Consider the following 19931-nt stretch of genomic DNA (forward strand, 5'->3'; position numbering starts at 1 on the left):
AGGATTTTCAGAAGTTGGAAAAAAAATCTTCTGTCTGAAACCTTCAAACATTTATTTCTGTAAATGTTCCAAGATATTGCAAAAGGAAATAAAGGTTTATTTGGCTTTCAGGCTGGAATAATAAACTAAAGAGGAATAAATCCTTCATATCAGCCTGTTTAGAAAATTAAGAATAGTTTAAAATTGCTAGAATATAAATAGAACAGAGGAAATTAAGAATAAAATAAATAAATACAAAAAATTTAAAACAAATAAAATTCTCACAATGGCAATGCAAAAATATTAAAACAAATTCTTACTGTAAATCAAGAAAAAATTATAGAAAAAATAGGAAAAAAATCTTGTAAAAAAGAAAAAGGAATAAAATCCTAATAAAGAATGATAATGAAAAGCAAAATTCAGAATTCCTATAGAAATAAAGGAAAAAGAAAAACTTCCTATTAGAGAAAAGTAAATAAAAATAAAATTAATTTAGAAAATTCTTACTCTAAAAATCAAATAAATAAATTAAAAGAAATTATTTGGTTTTTCCAAAGAAAACAAAAAAGATGCATAAAAAATATTTCTAGGGATGAAAGAAAAAGTAAAATTATTTTTACAGAAAATAAAAATTAACAATAAGATACTTTATGTACAAATAAAATGAAATAAAAATATATATAAATTGACAGACAAAAAGACAAAATAAGAAAATTGTAAACATAAAATCTTAATGAAATGAAGAAAAAGATTCTATAAAAAATCAAGAGAAAAAGTGTTGCTATAAGAGAAATAATCTGCCAACAGAACTAGAACTTTTTATTCCAAATTAAGAGATTATTCACTTAAACCAGCTCCTGTTTCAGAAATGTTACTTTAAATTAGTTTTGTCTTATTTCAAGTGTTTATTACACTTGAAATAAGCCAAAGTGCAAAGTCTTACTGACTTTGCACTTTTTTTGCACAAAAAAAAATAGTTGGTTAGATTTCGTCGTTTTTGCAGTGTAAACAGAAGGTGAGTTTTCACAGAACGTTAAACTTGATGTGTCATTAAAACTAAAACTTTGAAAATGAACTGATTTTCTGCTCATTTCCAGTTTAGACCTCGTGGAGAAACTTCAATCATGAAGTTATTCTGTACTCTTAATTTGAAAAGTGAGCCAGGTGTTTGGGTCTTGGTAGTTTTGTTTTGGTCTTGGTGGTCTTGTTGGTCTCCTTCAGGTCTTGTTGGTCTTCTTCTGGTCTTGTTTGGGTATTGTCCGGTCATGTTTGGGTATTGTTGGTCTTGTTGGTCTTCTTCCGGTCTTGTTTGGGTCTTCTTCCGGTCTTGTTTGGGTCTTGGTGGTCTTCTTTGGGTCTTGTTGGTCTTGTTTTGTCTTGTTTGTGTCTTGTTGGTCTTCTTCTGGTCTTGTTTGGGTCTTGTTCTGGTCTTGTTTGGGTTTTGTTGGCCTTCATCTGGTCTTGTTTGGGTCTTGGTGGTCTTCTTCTGGTCTTGTTTGGGTTTTGTTGGTCTTCATCTGGTCTTGTTTGGGTTTTGTTGGTCTTCATCTGGTCTTGTTTGGGTTTTGTTGGCCTTCATCTGGTCTTGTTTGGGTCTTGGTGGTCTTCATCTGGTCTTGTTTGGGTCTTCTTCTGGTCTTGGTGGTCTTCTTCAGGTCTTGTTTCGGTCTTGTTGGTCTTCATCTGGTCTTGTTTGGGTCTTCTTCTGGTCTTGGTGGTCTTTTTTAGGTCTTGTTTCGGTCTTGTTGGTCTTCTTCTGGTCTTGTTTGGGTCTTCTCCGGTCTTGTTTGGGTCTTGTTGGTCTTGTTTCTGTCTTGGTGGTCTTGTTTTGGTCTTGGTGGTCTTCTTTGGGTCTTGTTGGTCTTGTTTAGGTCTTGGTGGTCTTGTTTGTGTCTTGTTGGTCTTGTTTGGGTCTTGTTGGTCTTGTTTGTGTCTTGTTCTGGTTTTGTTGGTCTTCTTCTGGTCTTGGTGGTCTTGTTTCGGTCTTGTTGGTCTTCTTCAGGTCATGTTGGTCTTGTTTGGTCTTGGTGGTCTTCTTTGGGTCTTGTTGGTCTTGTTTAGGTCTTGGTGGTCTTGTTTGTGTCTTGTTAGTCTTGTTTGGGTCTTGTTCTGGTTTTGTTGGTCTTCTTCTGGTCTTGGTGGTCTTGTTTCGGTCTTGTTGGTCTTCTTCTGGTCTTGGTGGTCTTGTTTGGGTTTTGTTGGTCTTCATCTGGTCTTGTTTGGGTCTTGTTCTGGTCTTGGTGGTCTTGTTTGGGTTTTGTTGGTCTTCATCTGGTCTTGTTTGGGTTTTGTTGGCCTTCATCTGGTCTTGTTTGGGTCTTGGTGGTCTTCTTCAGGTCTTGTTTCGGTCTTGTTGGTCTTCATCTGGTCTTGTTTGGGTCTTGTTCTGGTCTTGGTGGTCTTTTTCAGGTCTTGTTTCGGTCTTGTTGGTCTTCTTCTGGTCTTGTTTGGGTCTTCTCCGGTCTTGTTTGGGTATTGTTGGTCTTGTTTCGGTCTTGGTGGTCTTGTTTTGGTCTTGGTGGTCTTCTTTGGGTCTTGTTGGTCTTGTTTAGGTCTTGGTGGTCTTGTTTGTGTCTTGTTGGTCTTGTTTGTGTCTTGTTGGTCTTGTTTGGGTCTTGTTCTGGTTTTGTTGGTCTTGTTTCGGTCTTGTTGGTCTTCTTCAGGTCATGTTGGTCTTGTTTGGTCTTCTTCTGGTCTTGGTGGTCTTCTTCAGGTCTTGTTGGTCTTCTTCAGGTCTTGTTGGTCTTGTTAGGCCTTGTTTGGGTCTTGTTGGTCTGGTTCGGGCCGTCCGGGGTTTTTCCTCCAGGGAGACGGCGCCAGGTGCAGCTGAGAGAAGAAAAGAAACGTCAAACAATAAAACCAGCAATTACAGCTGCTGCAGAAGAGGAGCTCAGAGAACATTCACATTTCTCCCCCAGTGTTTTCCTGAAACATGGTGACCAGGCTTCGCGTGTCGGTGAGAGTTCTCAGAACCGAGCGGTCCGGGCTGCACGGGTCGGGTTGCAGAACCAGCCACTCAGCAGATTCCTCCAAGTTTGTCTGGCTGCTGTGTATTTTTCTTTTCTGAGTGTTTGAGAAGCAAGAGAGAAAGTGAGACAAGTGTGTGTGTGTGTATGTGCGTGTGTGTGTGTGTGTGTGTGCATGTGTGTGTGGGTGTTTGTGTGTGTGTGTTGCAGCCTCAGGCCCAGTGTAAACTGTCAGGTTGGAGGAACAAGCAGCAGTTGACCTGCTGACAGACTGGAAGTGAGAGGTCAGGGTTACAGCGTGTTGGAGTCGGCCTGAGGGTGGCGCTGCAGCTGGTTCTGGAGGCGAACCCGAACCGCTCGGTGAACGAAAACACGACAAACTGAAACCGCTGCAAGTTTCTCTTTAATTATGGGACGATTTAATAAACATTGGGATTACAGCCGGGTGGCTAAGTTGACAAATAATCAAATATTCTGATGATTAATCGGCGAACCGGACAAGAAAGTCTGGTACATTCTGCTAAACCACTTCAGCATTCTTTATGCAATATTAGAAACACATTCAAAATGTAAATAAACAAATAATTTAGTTGGAAAGTAAACATTTTATTGACTTAATTTCAATGACATGGCATTATTTTTGTGAACTTTGATGTTTTGTAGTAAAAGATGCATCTGCCGTTAAAAGTGTGAAAAACTCAAACTGATTAATAGTTGGATGGATTTTGAACTCTTTGCTCTTTCAGCTAGTCTGAGTCTGTTTACTTCAGTGAGCGATTAATTGATGACAAAGTCGGTTGACAATTATTTTAATAATCAATTAATCACGATTAATCGTTTCAGCCCTAAGCAAAGATCTCAACAGAAATTCAGAACCTTCTTCAAACAGTTTCAGATCACTTTAATAATGATTCTCTCTCTCACACACACACACACACACACACACACACACACCCCCCCACACACACACACACACACACCTTCAGCCTCCATCCCAGCTATGTCCCGCTGTTAGCTCCTCTCCATCAAAAGCATTCCTCGGCTCTCCCCTCGCGCTCCGTCTGGCCCTGCTGCCAACAGCAACACCGGGCCAGGCGGGCCGGGCCTCCAGAACCAGAATCAGAACCAGAACCAGCCGACTGAAGGAGTGGAGGAACGTTTGGATCTTTAAAAACCTTCAGGGTTTCTCTGTTCTCCCAAAATGAAAAAAATCATAAAATAACAAACGAGCTTTCAGCTTTAATCTAAAACCTCCAGTTTTCTGTTGGCTTATGACATCATACTTGGTATGACATCATAAACTCTAACAGAGCTCAAGGGGAAACTGGCCCAGAGCATGACAGATCCTCCACTATGCATGACGGTGGAGGATTGGATGAAAAGCAGATGAGCAGCTGCTTTTAGGACGAGGTTTGTTTTCCATGCAGAACCAGACAGAAGTTCTGTGATTGGTCAGAAATGGGGAAGTGGGCGTGGCTTATGCAAAAAGGAACGGCGCAGTGGGTCGGTTCGGACCAGTGGGTCGGTTCTGGCCTGCGCTGGGATTTGAACTGGGTATTTTGTTCCGTTGTTTTCAGGACGGTTTCCTCCCGGTGACCTCGGTATTGATCCCAGCTGAGCCGCTGTAACGGGTCAGGCTGCCCGGTCCGGCAGCTAGCGGACTGCCGGTTCTGTCTCGCCTCCCTCCGGTTTCCTCCCACCTTTCCTCTCCATCCGCCCGCTTTGTTTCTGCAGTCTCACCGTCCGGCTGCTGCTGCATTATGACCAAACCTTTTCTTTTCAAAAACAATCAATAACCTATTAAAGGAAAATCCTCCGTTTGCCAAAACACGTTTGAAAATGTAGTTTGTTTCTTTACTCTGACTGTAATGTTTGACAATAATTTAAGCTTTTTAGACTCATTTTAATAGTGACTTGAACTCGGGTGGCACAGAGACTGTTGGAAAGTTGTGGGTTTGATTCCTGCTGTCACATAATGATGAGCTCAAAGCAGAGGTGAGGCTGTGCGGCTCAGCCGTATTAATGGTTAGCGTTAGCTTCTGCAGATTTTAAAACGTGTTTAGCATTAGCTCCCACTAATTTTTTAGAGTTAGCTTCTGTTAATACTCTTACAAATTAAGGGGTTTTGAGTTAGCTTCCAGTAAATGTTGTGCGTGTTTACGGGTTCAGTTATCAGAGGTAATATTTTTTAGTGTTAGCTTCCGCTAATACTTTTTGTGTTGTTAGCATTACCTTGCTGTAATTCTTTTCGGTTTTATTTTTTGTTTGGTGGTTAGTAATTTTCGGGTTAGCAGTGCCCAATAACGACTGCTGATTATTTCAAACACATATTCGCTGTTACAACCATGGCGGCCATTTTGCAAAATGTCCACCAGGAAAAGAAAAAACAAAAATCACAAGATCAAAAAATATGATTTCTACAGTTCAAAATATGTAAGCTATGATTTGACACTAAACACATTTGTCTAACTGGTGATTTTAGAGCAAAGATTATTTTGCTACTATGACAACCATGGTGGCCATCTTGAAATATCCAAAAATAATATGTAAACATGATTTCTGCGGGTCCAGTTATGTATGAATTGACAGCAAATGTATTCCTCAGTGATAAATGTATTTTTAGAACCATTTAGAAAATTGGCGTCCATCTTGAATTTTCCTCAGCGGCTAAGGTGTTTTTGTTCTTCTTCTGCTGCAGGTCCTCCCAGGGTGGCGGGGAAGGTGGCCCATCGTCAGAGCGTCCGTCTGGGTCGCACGGCCAAGCTCCCGTGCCCCGTGGAGGGCGACCCGCCGCCGCTCATGATGTGGACCAAAGATGGCCGACACATCCACAGCGGCTGGACCCGGTTCCGCGTGCTGCAGCACGGCCTGCGCATCAAGGAAGTGGAGACGGAGGACGCCGGCACCTACGTCTGCAAGGCCACCAACGGCTTTGGCAGCGTCAACATCAACTACACGCTGATTGTCATCGGTGAGCGCAAAGCCAGTTATGATTTCAGATGAAACAGAGGAGCTGGTTTACGTTTTCATCAACAAATCGCTGAGATTGTTGAGACGTTTTAATCATTTCATTCTTTGAGGTTCTTGAGTAGTGGCAGCTCATCGTTTTGTTTTAACTTTTCTTTTAAATATATTTTTCTTGCCTCACATTTGCTGAGTCCTGCAGAATTTGGTCTGTTGTTTTCTGGGTGTGAGTTTGAGATCATTTCCATCATGTAGCTGCTGGTTTTCAGGGTTTTCTCCCATTTACACAACGCGTTAGCATCTGACTCACAGCATGATGCTGCCACCACCAAGCTGGACGCTGAGGTCTGAAAGCCTCACAGCGATATTAAAAATAAAACCTCAAGTCTTTTCATACCAGGTTTGATTTCTGATTTTAAGCTATTTTTTTCTTGCTTTCTTGTTTAAAAATTAAATTACAAATATTTTCCAAATAGAGGATTTTATTTCGATCATCCTGTCTTTGCGTTTCGTGATTAAATTGGAAAGACTGAGCTTGTTTTAATTGATCATAGTTAATTGATTATTAAAGCTGTAAAGAGTCTTAAAGACTCTAAGCTAACGCTGTAAAGAGGCTAAGCTAACACAGTTTGGGGGCTGTTGCATGTTTTGGCTAACAGCCTGGACCTGTCTCTGTAGTTCTGTAGAGTTCTGCTCCGGCCCGTTGCCGTGTCGACAGCTCCGGCACAGGTGTGTTTTCTTTTCTGTCGCTGCCTTAAATAGCCGCTACCCTGAACCCGCGTCCATGTAAACAAAATACCTGCAGAAGGACATTGTGTCAGTGGACCGCCGCAGTGTGTGGGCGTGTGTGTGTGTGTGTGTGTGTGTCGGGTTTCAGCCAGCAGAGAGATTAGAGCTGCGAAGCATCCCCCAGAATCAGAACGAAGCATCTCCGGCGGTGCTTCAAACGCAGCAGGAAAACGCTGCGGCAGGAAGACATTCGGCCGCCGTTCCTCTGTTCTCCAGGCTTTATTTGACCCGACGGCGGTGTGATGAACTTTGTATTTCAATGTGAGACAGAATGATTGAGGTGATGTACATGTAAACGTTTGGAGCAGAGAGCGGTGAGGTGGCGCGGCGCCAGCAGATGATCTGCTTTCATGCAGGGCAGTAATCAGAATCGGTATGTGATTCAAAGCTTCATCGGCGCTGAACTGAACTTCAAAGCCACGCTGCCACACAGACGGAGGGAACAGCTGCAGCTGAGGTCATCCAGGCAGCTGCCACCCCCCCACAGCCTCGTTCACTGTCCCTTTCATTCACACACACACACGCCTACACACACACACACACACACCCTGCTGGTGGCGGTGGGCGGAGCCTGAAACGAGCAGCAGGTTTTATTAAACGGAAATATTCGCAACAGAAACAAAAATCTATCACCTGTTGGACGCCAACAGCCGCAGAGATGAAGACGCGACCCGAGTTTTCATCGTCTGTCATTTTGACCAACATGGCCGAAAAAAATCCAAATTACTTTCATCCGCCAGTGTTTAAAGGGCCGGTACCTCATAAAAAAATCTGGTTATACATTTTTCCCTCATCAGAAACATACCTGCTTTGACTTTTACATGTTTTGAGAAATCCTTCAGTCTCCACGGCAACCATCCAGCTGCAAAACGCCTGGGTGGACCTAGCCCCACCTTCAGTCGCAGCTCCTCCCCCACCTTGCTCCTTCAGACTAGCCAGCAGCAATTAGCAAGCAGCTGCTGAGCTGCTGCTCAGAGCAACGCTGGTAAAAACGTTAGAGGGTTAATAAAGAAGCCATGTTGGGACGACTTCCTGGAGGCGGAGCTTCAGAAACAGCAGGAGGTTCTTAAAGAGAGAGGCCTAATTTGAAGGCTTTACGTCAGGAAGTTAAACTTCTTTTCAGTCATATAATATTCATATCATTTTTATAACTACTTTTATAACAGGATTGTGTTATAAAATGACTATATGCCTGGAAAACACAGAATCCTCCCCCTTTAAAATAACAATATAAACATTTTCAGTTTCGTCCGCAGTGATATGAACCACTTCCTGTGGCAACAGAAACAACAGCAACGGAGACATGAAACCTGAGAACTTCCTCCTGGTCGGACGGACCCGAATGATTCTCGCTCTGATGATCCACTGCAGTTAAAAACGCCTCTGCAGATAAAAGTTTTAGTCCAAATTATTGACTGTTGACGTTTGTCTGGTTCACTTCTGTTCCCAACCCTTAAGGAAGCAAGGTGCATTCTGGGAAAAAAAGACATGACAGTAGAGAGGAGGAAAGGCTGTTCATGAAGGAAGGATGGATAAATATTAAGATGGTGGTGACTTCCCTCCTCCTGCGGCCGCCTCCTGCCGTTGCTGCGCTGCGCTGCCCCCTGTTGGTCCTGACGTGTTTTGCTCTCACCTGAAACGTCAGGCTCTCCGGTCCCAACCCGACCCGACCGTATCCAGAACCGTCGTCCTCTTCCTCCTCGTTCTGTTTAATTTGCTTGAATATTTCCATAGTTTCCTGTTTTTCCCAGTCGTGTCGCCGTCCCTCTGATAGCTTCGTGTGATTCCAGGTTGGCTAAGCTATCGGACTCCTTCTGCTGTTTGTGAGGCAGCGGTGTTAGCATGTTTGTTAGCGTGTTTGTTAGCATGTTTGTGTTCATCTGAAACTCTGAGCGTTTTCACTGGACAAACTGAGCCAACAGCACAGGCAAGTTACTAAATCAGGTTTCCTCCTCCTGATATTATTGTATGTTGTCATGGTTACTGAACATCCAGACTCGTTGGAGCTGTTACCTGTAGGAAAGGAGTGTCTAAACTTTTTTTAAATATTACTTTTAAAATCTAAAATCACCAAGAATGTGATTATTTTTCAACCTTGTGAATAAACCAACTATGAACTGTTTTAACAAAATAATCAGATTTTTTTTAAAGGAACATCATCATAGATCCAAAACTTCAAACAGTTTTTGCTTCTTCAAAATAAAAATCCTTCAGTTTGCAAGGAAACCAGATCATCACTTTGTGTTGCATCTGACATTTTTATAAGTAGATTTTAGGGTTATTTTTGTCCTATGTATTCTTGAATTGTGGTTTGGAGACCGTGCAGAACCAGTCCGTGGGCCGTAAATGGCCCCCGAGCCTCACTTTGAACACCTTTATTCCAGAGTGAAGGTAATTTGCTGTAAACAGCTGATTGTAGGCCTAAAGATGCAGCTTTATGAGTGATTTCTCCCTGTAATGTGGAACATCCGGGTTGGAAAATTAAAAGGGAAACATGCTAGAGCCCCAGTTAGGATCCAATATGGCCGCCGTTCCAACATTAATCAGAATAACAGCTGTTGAAAATTAAAAATCTGCTTTTATTTGCTTTTATTGGTCATAGTGGTTAATCTGGTTATAAACCACAACAATCATCAAATCCCAGTTTTATGAAACTAAAATCTCAACACGGTTAAAACTCAGATCTGAAGTTTATGACTTTAAATGATCATTTACTTCTTTATGCGACGGATTCAAATTCACTAACTCTGTTTCAGTTAAGGTCCGCTCCAAAAGCAGGAAGTGGACTACACCGCAGGGCATTCTGGGTAAATTCAACAAAAACACTCACTAGCATTAGCAGAAGTAACTTGTGAATTTTTTTTTTTTTTTTGTCAAAGACTAAAGAGAAATCCTCCAACTCTAAAATCTGACGCCTCCATCTTGTTTCCATCTGGTGAAGAAGGAAGTTGCTCTCAGAGTCTTAAGAGGTTTTTGTGTCGTTTCCTTCAGTGGTTCTTGGTGCAGCGCCCCCACAGGCCAGGAGGGGAACAGGTTGGTTTGACTCAGAGAACCACAACAGCTGGAGAAGTTCTGGTTCCAGTAGAACCGGGTCTACAGGACCATCAGATGAAAAAACACTTTAAGTTTCTCACTCAATGAGAGCAAAACGATCTGATTCCGGGAACAAAACGAATTATTTGTTTTACAAAGTAGCACAGCTCAGGTTAGCATGCTGTTAGCATAACGTTCTGTGCTTGCTAAATAATTAGCTTAGCTTTTGTTTTAGAGCTGGTGGGAAGCAAACCATGCACCTCTTTATGCCAGGTTTCTTCTGCATGTGTGGAGCTGCAGCTGTTTTCCTGCCAGCAGCGCAGCGTCGGATCAGGTTGCAGCGCCGCCGCGCGTCGTCCCTGCGCTCCTCCCGGTTCCTCCGCCGCTCTGCAGGTTTTAATTGAGATGTCTACCGCCTCAACTGGGAGGATGTGGAGGTGGCCCAGGGTTTTAGCTCACACACACGCACGCACACACACATGCAGAGCATGAATCTCAAATAAGCCGCTGTCAGTCAGCCTGGCCGCCTGCTCAGGTTTCGCTCTGCAGCGTCTCGCTAATCGTAGAAAAATGCGTGCAGAGAACCTGGAGGTCAGAATCATTTTATAATTATTTACACATTATGAAAGTTTTATTCCAATGCAAATAAAGAAAGTTGCTCTTTAACCAAGTGTTGTGAGCATTAACATCATTTTAGGGCTATTTGTAATTTAGAAGCAGAATGAAAGAAAAACAGGTTCGAGTTGCTTTGGCAGAAACAAAAATTCTCTTAAATATAAAAATTATCCATCCATTTCTAGCTATTTTATTTACCTATTGTATTTAGTTTAATTGGATTAAATAAAAACCAAAGCTGCTGACGTGTGAGCAGAGCATCATAAGCACGCAAACATGAGCAAACAAAGAACAGTTCTCACTAACTGACTCGTTCAAAGGAATCAAATCTCTTGTAAACGACGATCCTGATGTTTTCTTTCCACCGATTCTTCAGTTGTTCCCGGTTTTAACTGATCCATTATTATTTTTAAACACAACAGTTTGATAAACTAATTAAACTCGTCAAACTTTTAGCTCACGTTTCGGTAAATTAGCGGTTTCTTACATGCAGTACCTTGTGGGCCAGTAGGGGGCGGTCTGCCCATTCTCCTCTTTATTGGGAAATTCCCCGGATCTGAACTTCAGTTCTCTTCCGATTCTGGGCCAAATTTATCACCTGTGGACGTTTTGCTCAAAGGTTGGAAAGGATTTTAGTGAAAAACATTTTGCTAATTTTATGACTTTATTCTTGTAATTAAGCCAAAATCCTCAGATCGGGTCGTACACTGCAAAATATTTCCTGTTTTCATTCAAATCGGATTTTATTTTTTAGCCGTCTCGTTCTTATTTTGGGGTATGAAGGTAAAGCAAGATGAGCACAAATCCAGGCCACACTTTTCAGATTTTTCTCGTCTTATAATAAATACTATAATAAATATTTAGAGCAGGTGTGAATATTTTAGCAGCTTTTGGCCGCTCTGCTTCATGTTGCCGCTGGATGTAAAAGTGTGTGTGTGTGTGTCTGTGTGTGTGTGTGTGTGTGTGTGTGTCTGTGTGTGTGTGTGTCTGTGTGTGTGTGTGTCTGTGTGTGTGTGTCTGTGTGTGTGTGTGTGTGTGTGTGTGTGTCTCTGTGTGTGTGTGTGTGTGTGTGTGTGTGTGTGTGTGTGTGTGTGTGTGTGTGTGTGTGTGTGTGTGTGTGTGTGTGTGTCTGTGTGTGTGTGTGTGATGATAGAGGTCCAGATGGGAGAGACAGAATCGGAGTCAAGTTTCCAGAGTTGTTTTCTGGCTGATAAACACACAGATGTGTATCTTTCTTTGCTTTTCATATCAACAAGAACGACAAGAAAATATTTGTCCTTTTGTTCACGCACACACACCACACACACACACACACACACTGCTGGGCCTCTGTCTGTCCCACATCCTCTGGTTCTGCCTGGTTTCACCTCCAGCAGGACGATAAACGATAAACGAAGGAGGATTTAGTTTTTTAGTTTTTCTCCCTGCAGTCGTCAGCAGATCCAGAATAAAACCGGCAGGTAGAAAGTTGCTGTTGCTGAACAAAGGAGCGATTCTTACCTGACACACAGGTGGTCTCTGGAAAGCCATCAGATTTTTTTCACATTTGTTGTTTTTTTTTTTCAGATTTCTTCATCTTTCATTTTGTTTTTTAGTTTTGTGTCTCATCATCTTTCAGCTCCTCATTTTTCCCTCCTTCATGCTTCACTGGCTGTGTGTGTGTTTTCTGTGTGTGTTTTCTGAATTGCGAGGCGAGTTGAGCTCTAGCAGACCCTAATGGCTCTTAAATACCCGCGGCTCGCTGGATGCCATCTGTCAGTCAGCAGGCCGTCCTCTGGAGGCACCGCCGCCGCGCGCCGCTGCACCACCGCGCGCCGCTGCACCACCAACTCACGCTCAACAGGAAGTTCAGCCCGAACAGACCTGAGGCGCCATTTCTATCGTCAGACAAACTTTCACCACTTTCCACCTTTATAGTCAAGATACAGCAACTTTAATGCAACATCATCCAGGCTTTAATTGAGCTTTTTCAAAATAAACGTCCTGAAAAGTGCGGCATGCTTTTTTATTAAAACCCCCTTGAGGTCAAGTTCAGTCATACTGGATCAGTTTTCAAGTTTTTCTTGGTCTGAACTTTGGCTAGACCGGAGCTCGTCAACCTTTAATAACAGTAGCTAGCTTTTATAGCGGCAGCTAATAGCAGCGGGAGCTAAACTACCACAGCGATCACTTATTAATAATCACAAAATAAAATTGGAGCCTGAAAACATAAAATTGAGACCGACTGAATGTTCTGCTCTTTGGGGGGGAAATGTTTGACTTCTTTTGGTGTTGAATCCTAGAGGAGGTGTCAGTCGGTTGCCATGACAACGAGTCTGCCTGTGGCGTAGCCTCACAGAAATTGAGGAAAAGGAGAATACAAGTGGTTTGGATTCGTTCTTTGATGTTTTTTCTGCGTTATTTTGGCCTTTACTGAGGCTCTGCACTGATTTCATGTCTACGTCTCCAGGTTTCATGTAGCTAACGGTTCCACCGCTACGGATGGACAGGAAAGCAGAGACTTTTCGTCTACACATCAGGAATCACAGGTTCAGGATGACGGGTTTTTTTCTCTTTTTTTAGCATTAGCTTCCTTTACTTCTCTTGTGTGTTAGCAGCTTAGCATTAGCTTAGGGTCATTTTTATGTGCTTAGCGGTTTGACGTTAGCTTCTGAAAATGTTTTCATGTGCTTAGCTGTTTTGAGTTAGCTTTCTCTAATTCTTTCAGGTTTTTAGCAATGTCAGAAATTACTTTGCAATGACGACCATGGCAGCCATTTTGAAAAATGAATCATTAGATATGATTTCCATCTGAGGAGAAGCAGAATGACGCTGAGCCTTTACCGGCTCGGCCCAGAAGAAAAGCTGCAGCGCCTCCTGCTGGCTGCTCCCTCTGGAGGCCATCAGGGTCGGCCGGGTTAGACCTGAGGAGGCAGCGGCCGACCGAGGAGTTTCTCATTTGGGTTGGGATTTGTCACTGGCCCCGCCGGCTCCATTGTCCCTTGGTAACGCCCTCCCCTCCCCCACCCGTTGCTGAATGGCGGAGGGCAGAACCGAGCCCAGCAATTAGTGAAGACATGTTTGAAGACAGCAGAAAGTTCTCTTTTGAAGTTTTAGAAACTTTTGTTTTGCTGCGGCTCCATCATCAAAGCTGACGGCCGGTCCTTTAGCACACAGCGCCCCTCCTCATCCTCCTCTTCCTCGCTCACCGTCCTGTCGTCTTTTCATGTCTCTTCCCATTCGCTGCTCTCCTCCACAACGAGGCAATCGAACGTGAAAAGCCCAGAATCTTCTGCAGATGCTTTGATGAGGAAACAGAAACACTGCAGGTTTTGATTTTCATAAAAACTTTATTTTTGTTTAAGGCACTGTTGTTGCTCCATATCTCAGCTGCGTTTTGATAAATGACTTTCTCACCTGAAACCATTTGCAGAAATGTTCACTTGTTTCAATCTTTTGTTTCACATTTTTCACAAAAACAAATTTAAATCTTATTATTAAAACTGGAAACAGAGGAAATAATTTAAAACATTTTCACTAAAAACAAATAAAAAGTGCAGCATTTATCTGTTAAAATGCTCTGAGTGAGAACTCATCTACATCTAACATCTACAGCTCACTCATCTGATAGCATCACTTTGCTGCAGGTTTCAGGTCTGAACTTTGACTAGGCCACTACAAACCATGAACCTGCTCTGTCTAAACATTTTGTCACATTTGCTAAAATAATTGAATCAAAATGACCTGAGAGACAAAAATGTCCTCAACCAATGAGTGCAACATTTTATTTCAACAAATAAAGTCAATTATTCTCGATCCAAAAGTTGAAGAAGATTCAACAAGTTCACTTTTTTAAAAGTCACTTTGCATTTTTTTAGTGGAAAAAAAGAATTAAATAATTTCTGATCAATAAGATTTTTTCCTTGATGTTTTCTGTATTTAGCCAAATTTATAAAATTAATTAAAAGCAGATTTGGGTCCAGAAAAATTTTATTTTGAAAGTTTCTGATTGAGAAAATAGAAACTCTGTTTACGTCAAACACCTGCGACGCATCAGAGCCATTATAGATGGAAAAAATTATATAAAAAATTTATTTCCACTTAACTCAGAAATTTGAGATTAATCTCAGAAATAAAATAAAAAAATGTGGAAATTTCCAATGCCAAAAAATTCTGTTTTTTGTTCTTCTGAGATTAATCTCAAAGTTTCTGAATTATTACTAGAAAATTTTCATTGTCTGAAACTTTCCACGTTTATTTTTCTGGAAAATTAGAAATTTTTCAAACTCAAAAATGTCCTTGTTTTTTCTAGAAAAGTTCAGAGATAAATCTTAAAGTTTTTCATTTTTTCAAGCAATTTTTTGACTTTTGGAGTTCAGACGAGTTTTTCTAGGTCATTTTTTAAATAGTTTGGCAGAAAATTATTCCAGTTTTTTTCTATCTGCAGTGACTCTAATATCAACACGGCAAAACTTGCATCACTCTTGAACCGAAGCAAAGGGCCGCACACATTCAGCGTAGGGGCCACTAATGGCCCTCAGACCACACTTTGGACCCCCCTGACCTAAACCATCCCATAATGTTCTCCACCAGTCTCTTCTGCAGCCTCCAGCAGGTTTTCCTCCTGCATATTCCCACAGCATGATGCTGCCACCACCATGCTCCAGCATCACAACAAGTAACAACAACACGTGTTGGTTTGTCTTATTTAAAACAAGAAATTGTTTTTAAAAGCATTTTATTGTGAAGCATCAGGTGTGTGTGTGTGTGTGTGTGTGTGTGTGTGTGTGTGTGTGTGTGTGTGTGTGTGTGTGTGTGTGGGTGTGTGTGTGTGTACTCACATGAAGAATGTTGCTGCATTCCTGCGCGTTATGTTTCACATAAGTGTATTCCCGGTATGTTTTGCTGTGTTTCAAGGTAAAGTGTGTGTGTGTGTGTGTGTGTGTGTGTGTGTGTGTGTGTGTGTGTGTGCGTGTGTGTGCGTGTGTGTGAGACAGTTTCTTGTGCAAACAGAACGATGGTTTTGCGGTGCCTCTGCTATCAGGCTGAAGTTTGATCAGAATGACAGCTCGCTGAAAACCAATATAGGTGCAGAAACCCCGCCACACACACACACACACACGCACACACACACACACACACACACACTGCTGTCTTATTTGTCTTTTTAATACTTTTCATTTCTCCATTTAGTCACTTTTTGTGCTTTAAGACGTAAACTCCTCTGTGGGTTTCGAACATGTGGGATCAGCTGATCGTCCTCACCGCTTTCCATCCGACAGAAAAGTTTCAGGTCGTTTCTCTGATGCAGAAACGACCGTTTGTTGGCTGGTAGCTGCTGAGGATACAGCAGCTGGCGCACAGTTTAGCAGACAGAACCTGAGCTCTGATTAGCCAATCAGAAAGAAGCTGAGCTCTGATTGGCCGATCAGAAAGAAGCTGAGCTCTGATTGGCCGAGCTCAGCTTGGATTGTTTCAGGAGGTTTGTATTTCACAAATCAGTAATGGAAAGTCTTTTTTGCATCACACCAGTCATGTGATCAACTACAGGAAGTTACTACTGGCGGAAACACTGAAACACATGACAGGAAGTGGTAGCATTATTATTCCCATGGAGGATTTTAATTGCGTTTCTTATTTAGTGTCAACACAAGTTGTTTTTGCCACATTAGTGAAATATTGACAACGTTTTGCTCATATTTGTAAAGGAAACAGATTCCAAAGGAAGTCATGGATAGAGAGATTTCAGCTTTTATTTTATATTAGTTTATTAGTTTTACAGCCTGGATACTCCAGTTAATGATTACTTGATTACTAAACTACCTGATGATTATTTTTGATTAATCACGATTAATCTGATTAATTGTTTCAGCCTAACTGTAAATAAAAAGCAGAAGTGAATTTGTTGCATGTTGCAAAGTGTAAACCTGCGCGGTAATGTTGCGCCCTGCGTGTGTGAGCTGCAGCCGCCATGTTTCTGAGGGAAAGATGGCGGCCGTTGGGTTGAAGCGGCGCAGCTGCGCGGTGTGATGAGCTGTTTTACTTTGCTGTAAATTGTCGTTCATCAAAGGGAGTCTGTCAGCGGCCACGCGGCGGCCAGGTGGCGCGGGGGCCAGGCGGCGCGGGGGCCAGGCGGCGCGGGGGCCAGGCGGCGCGGCTTTGAATCTCAGCAGACAAAGACAGACATGCAGCAAGTAAACATGAGGAGCTCACACCAACAGGTTGAAGAAACAACTTGGAGAGCAGAAAAACTTTATGAAAAAGTTTCTTCCTGTTGCAAAAAATGAATAAAACCTGTCAGATGGTAACGGGGTCATGTGGGGTCATGTGGGGTCAAACGGGGACTGAATCAGTAGACGTTTAACCGGAGGATACGCGGAGCCATGATGGAGAGTTGAAAGTGGGAGCCGAGGCCGGCGGTTTGTGTTTCAAAGGCGGCGCGTGGCGATGAATGTGAGAGATTTGTCAGTTCAGCGAAGTGAGTGGCGCCTTGATGTTGGCTAGAGTTACAGCAACGCCGCATGCACAGGTAGAAATGCTCTGAGACACACACACCTCAAGGCAGCTACAGGAAATTTAATGTTTCACATTCTGTCACATTCAGTCTAGGGAGACGACTTTAGCGCATTCATTTAGATTGACTAATGACGTGTTAATAATAATTGTTAAATAAATAAATATCAGGGTTGTTTTGTTTTTTAAATAAAACTGTTTGAAGTTGGTCAAATATCTCAGTCTGCATATGGAGAGCTCTGCATTACAAACCTCTGCAGTTTGAAATTAAGACTAATTTAGTACAAAGTCGACATTTTAAACCACTTTAGCTCCTTAAGTTAGCTGTTAGCACTGTTAGCGAAGCTGTCACAGTAATAAATCAGGAGTTTCTGTATTTCTAATATTCTGTTCCTTCCCCCTGAGGTGTTAAACAGAGAATTACTTCACCCTAAATGGAGCCAGAGCGAGTCACGCTGCTGCGTTCTCAGGTTGTCTGCAGCGGGTTAAAATGTAGCTTTGTTTTCCTCAACCCTCCTGTTAGCTGCTGTAAATCTCGCTCTCTCCGGCCCTGAATGAGCAACAGTCCAGCCGCTCATGCTAGCTGCAGCTTCTTGCGCCTCTCTGCTTCGTCTGACTTCATCTTAAACAGGAAGCAGCCGAATCTGAGCCGTCTTCAGTCAGCAGCAACTTCCACACCGATCCGTGTTATAAACCGATCCTGCTGAGTGTTTCGCTTTCACTGATTGGGAAAAGGTTGGATTCCTGAGTTCATGAGCTTCTATCGCCAATCGAGCTGAAAAACACCTGATTCTGGTTAACAAATGATTTCCTGGCGTTTCTCAGTTGAAAACAACCTCAGGATGAGTCAACAGTCTCTGAAACATGGCAGAAAACATCGAGTCGTGCTGTGAGATGTTTGCTGCGTGACAGGAAGTCTTTCTTTAGCAGCATGTGTGGAGCGTCTGTCTGCAGCGTTAGCCTCGCAGCGCTGCAGACAACCTGCGAACGCAGCAGCGTGACTCGCTCTGGCTCCATTTAGGGTGAAGTAATTTTCTGAATCATTTCTGACCTTGACTTGCCTCCTGATGGCCGTCGCCTGACCCATCCAGGATGGGAAACCGCCAGCGTAGTGCAGCTCCTGGCATTTATCTCTTTTATTCTCCCTCTATTCCCCAAAATATTCCTGTAGATTAATAATAATGAATAGAGAATAATAATAAAGCAAATTAGAATGATTTCTAGTGTTTCAAAGTGTTACTAGAGCGATTCCTGATTCCTGTACTTTGCATGACGTTATGAGAGGAAGAGGCTTTTTGAGCATGAAGTTTTCCCTCTGTCATCAGATTTGCATGGAAAGCAAATTAAAAGTTTTTAAAAATCTGGTTTGAACTTATCAGCGTGAACTCATCCTGCTTCACTCTCAGGTTTTCTTAAATGTCCTTATAAGGATTCCTGGCTGCGGCGAGACGAGCTTCATACCTGGTAAAAACCCGGATCTGAAGCCGGACGGATAGAAACTTCTCATCTTCCTCCTCAGTGTGACGCCGCATCATTCAGTTCCCGAAAGCGTGTGTAAAAGCATGTGTGTGTACGGAGTAAAAACAGCAGGTTGCTTTTGTTCATGACTGTACAGTCAGCCTCCGCCCTCATGCCTCACACACACACACGCACACACACACACGCACGCACGCACGCACACACACACACACACACACACAGGTGGCTGTAATTAGCGTATAAAGCCCATTCATGGCTGAGGATCAAACCTGCGTGCCGCTCAGCTTCAGGAAATACAAAGCTCTGTTCAAAGTTGGATTCACACACTCGGTCGCTCGCTTTCAGCTTCGCTCTTTATTTCTCTTTCTTTGTTTTGGTTGCGATGATTGCATGAAGAAAGGTTTCCCCGTAAACGGTTTTTTGTTTAGTCTGTGAGTGAAACGGGCCTCTGTTCTGCTGCCTGCAGGAACTAACCAAGTGCTCCATGTTTATTCCTGAGAGCGGAGAGAAAACACGGGATTATGGGTTAAAACCCTCAGCTTATCCAATCACACTGCTTGTATTTTTGCAGCCGTGTTGCAGATCTGTTTCTGTTGGAGACGCTGAGCTTTTCAGTGCAGCAGGTTACTGTACAAATCTGAGTTAATTTAATGTCAGAATGACAGATATTTTTTAACATGGCTGCCTTTTTTATCCGTTTAAACCAGTTATTGTCATAAAATGTTTTCATGACTTAGATAAAATAAATGTCACATCATATTTTTGACTTTGGAATAGTATTACTGAGGACTTTACTGGTCTCAGACCAGTAAAGTCAACTACAGTAGGTGGAGATGAGAGAGACAGTTGTGTTAATGGTTATTGTTAGCTTCTGCTAATTTGTCATGAGTTTAGTGATTTAGCTGTAGTTTCTTCTTAATTTTGTTTTAACGTTAGCTTCCAGTAATATTTTAGCTTCTGTTATTATTTTATATGTTTAACATTAGCATCTGCAAATTTGTTATGTGTTCAGTGGTTTAGTGTTAACTTACATTAATTTCCCATTTGTTTACTGTGTTAGCTTAGCTTCTCCTAATATTTTTATGTTTTTAGCATCAGCTTCCTGTCATTTTCTATGTGGTTAGCTTAGCATTAGCAGAACTAATATTCTTGTTTAGTGAAATAGTGGTTAGTAAACTTAACGTTTTGGTTAGCTGCTCCCACAACTGACAATAACTACAGCAACTGATTTGTGTGCAAACATATATTCCCCAGTACAACCATGGCGGCCATTTTGAAAAATGTCCACCGGAAACAGAAAAGAAGAAATTAAGAAAATGTATATGATTTCTATAGTTCAAAATATGTAGGATTTCAAACCAAACACATCCATCTAATTTAGCCAATTTTTTTATTCCACAACAGCCTTGGTGGCCATCTTGAATTTGTTGGTTGCTGCTGATCAGTGCTGGTCAGCTGGCTGAAAGAAGGCTCCTATATGTTTCCCAAACATTGAGCTGCTTGGAAGTGAGTCTGGTTTGGAGAAACGTGGAAATCACAGCAGCTGGCTCGATTCAGGGAAAACTTCCACATTTAGACGCTTTTCCACATCAAACATTTCACTTTTGAGGATTT

General features: G+C 42.2%; 1 protein-coding gene across 1 annotated transcript in view; it reads left to right on the forward strand.

The window, feature by feature from the left end:
* Nucleotides 1-19931, forward strand: part of fgfrl1 (fibroblast growth factor receptor like 1) — a 58243-nt gene that overhangs the window by 14582 nt on the left and 23730 nt on the right. Inside the window, exon 3 of the mRNA XM_023329077.1 lies at nucleotides 5644-5916. Coding sequence (XP_023184845.1) covers nucleotides 5644-5916 — 273 coding nt within the window. The remainder of the gene's footprint in view (nucleotides 1-5643; nucleotides 5917-19931) is intronic.

This window comes from Xiphophorus maculatus, chromosome 23 (genome assembly GCF_002775205.1).
Source record: "Xiphophorus maculatus strain JP 163 A chromosome 23, X_maculatus-5.0-male, whole genome shotgun sequence".
Taxonomy (NCBI): Eukaryota; Metazoa; Chordata; class Actinopteri; order Cyprinodontiformes; family Poeciliidae; genus Xiphophorus; species Xiphophorus maculatus.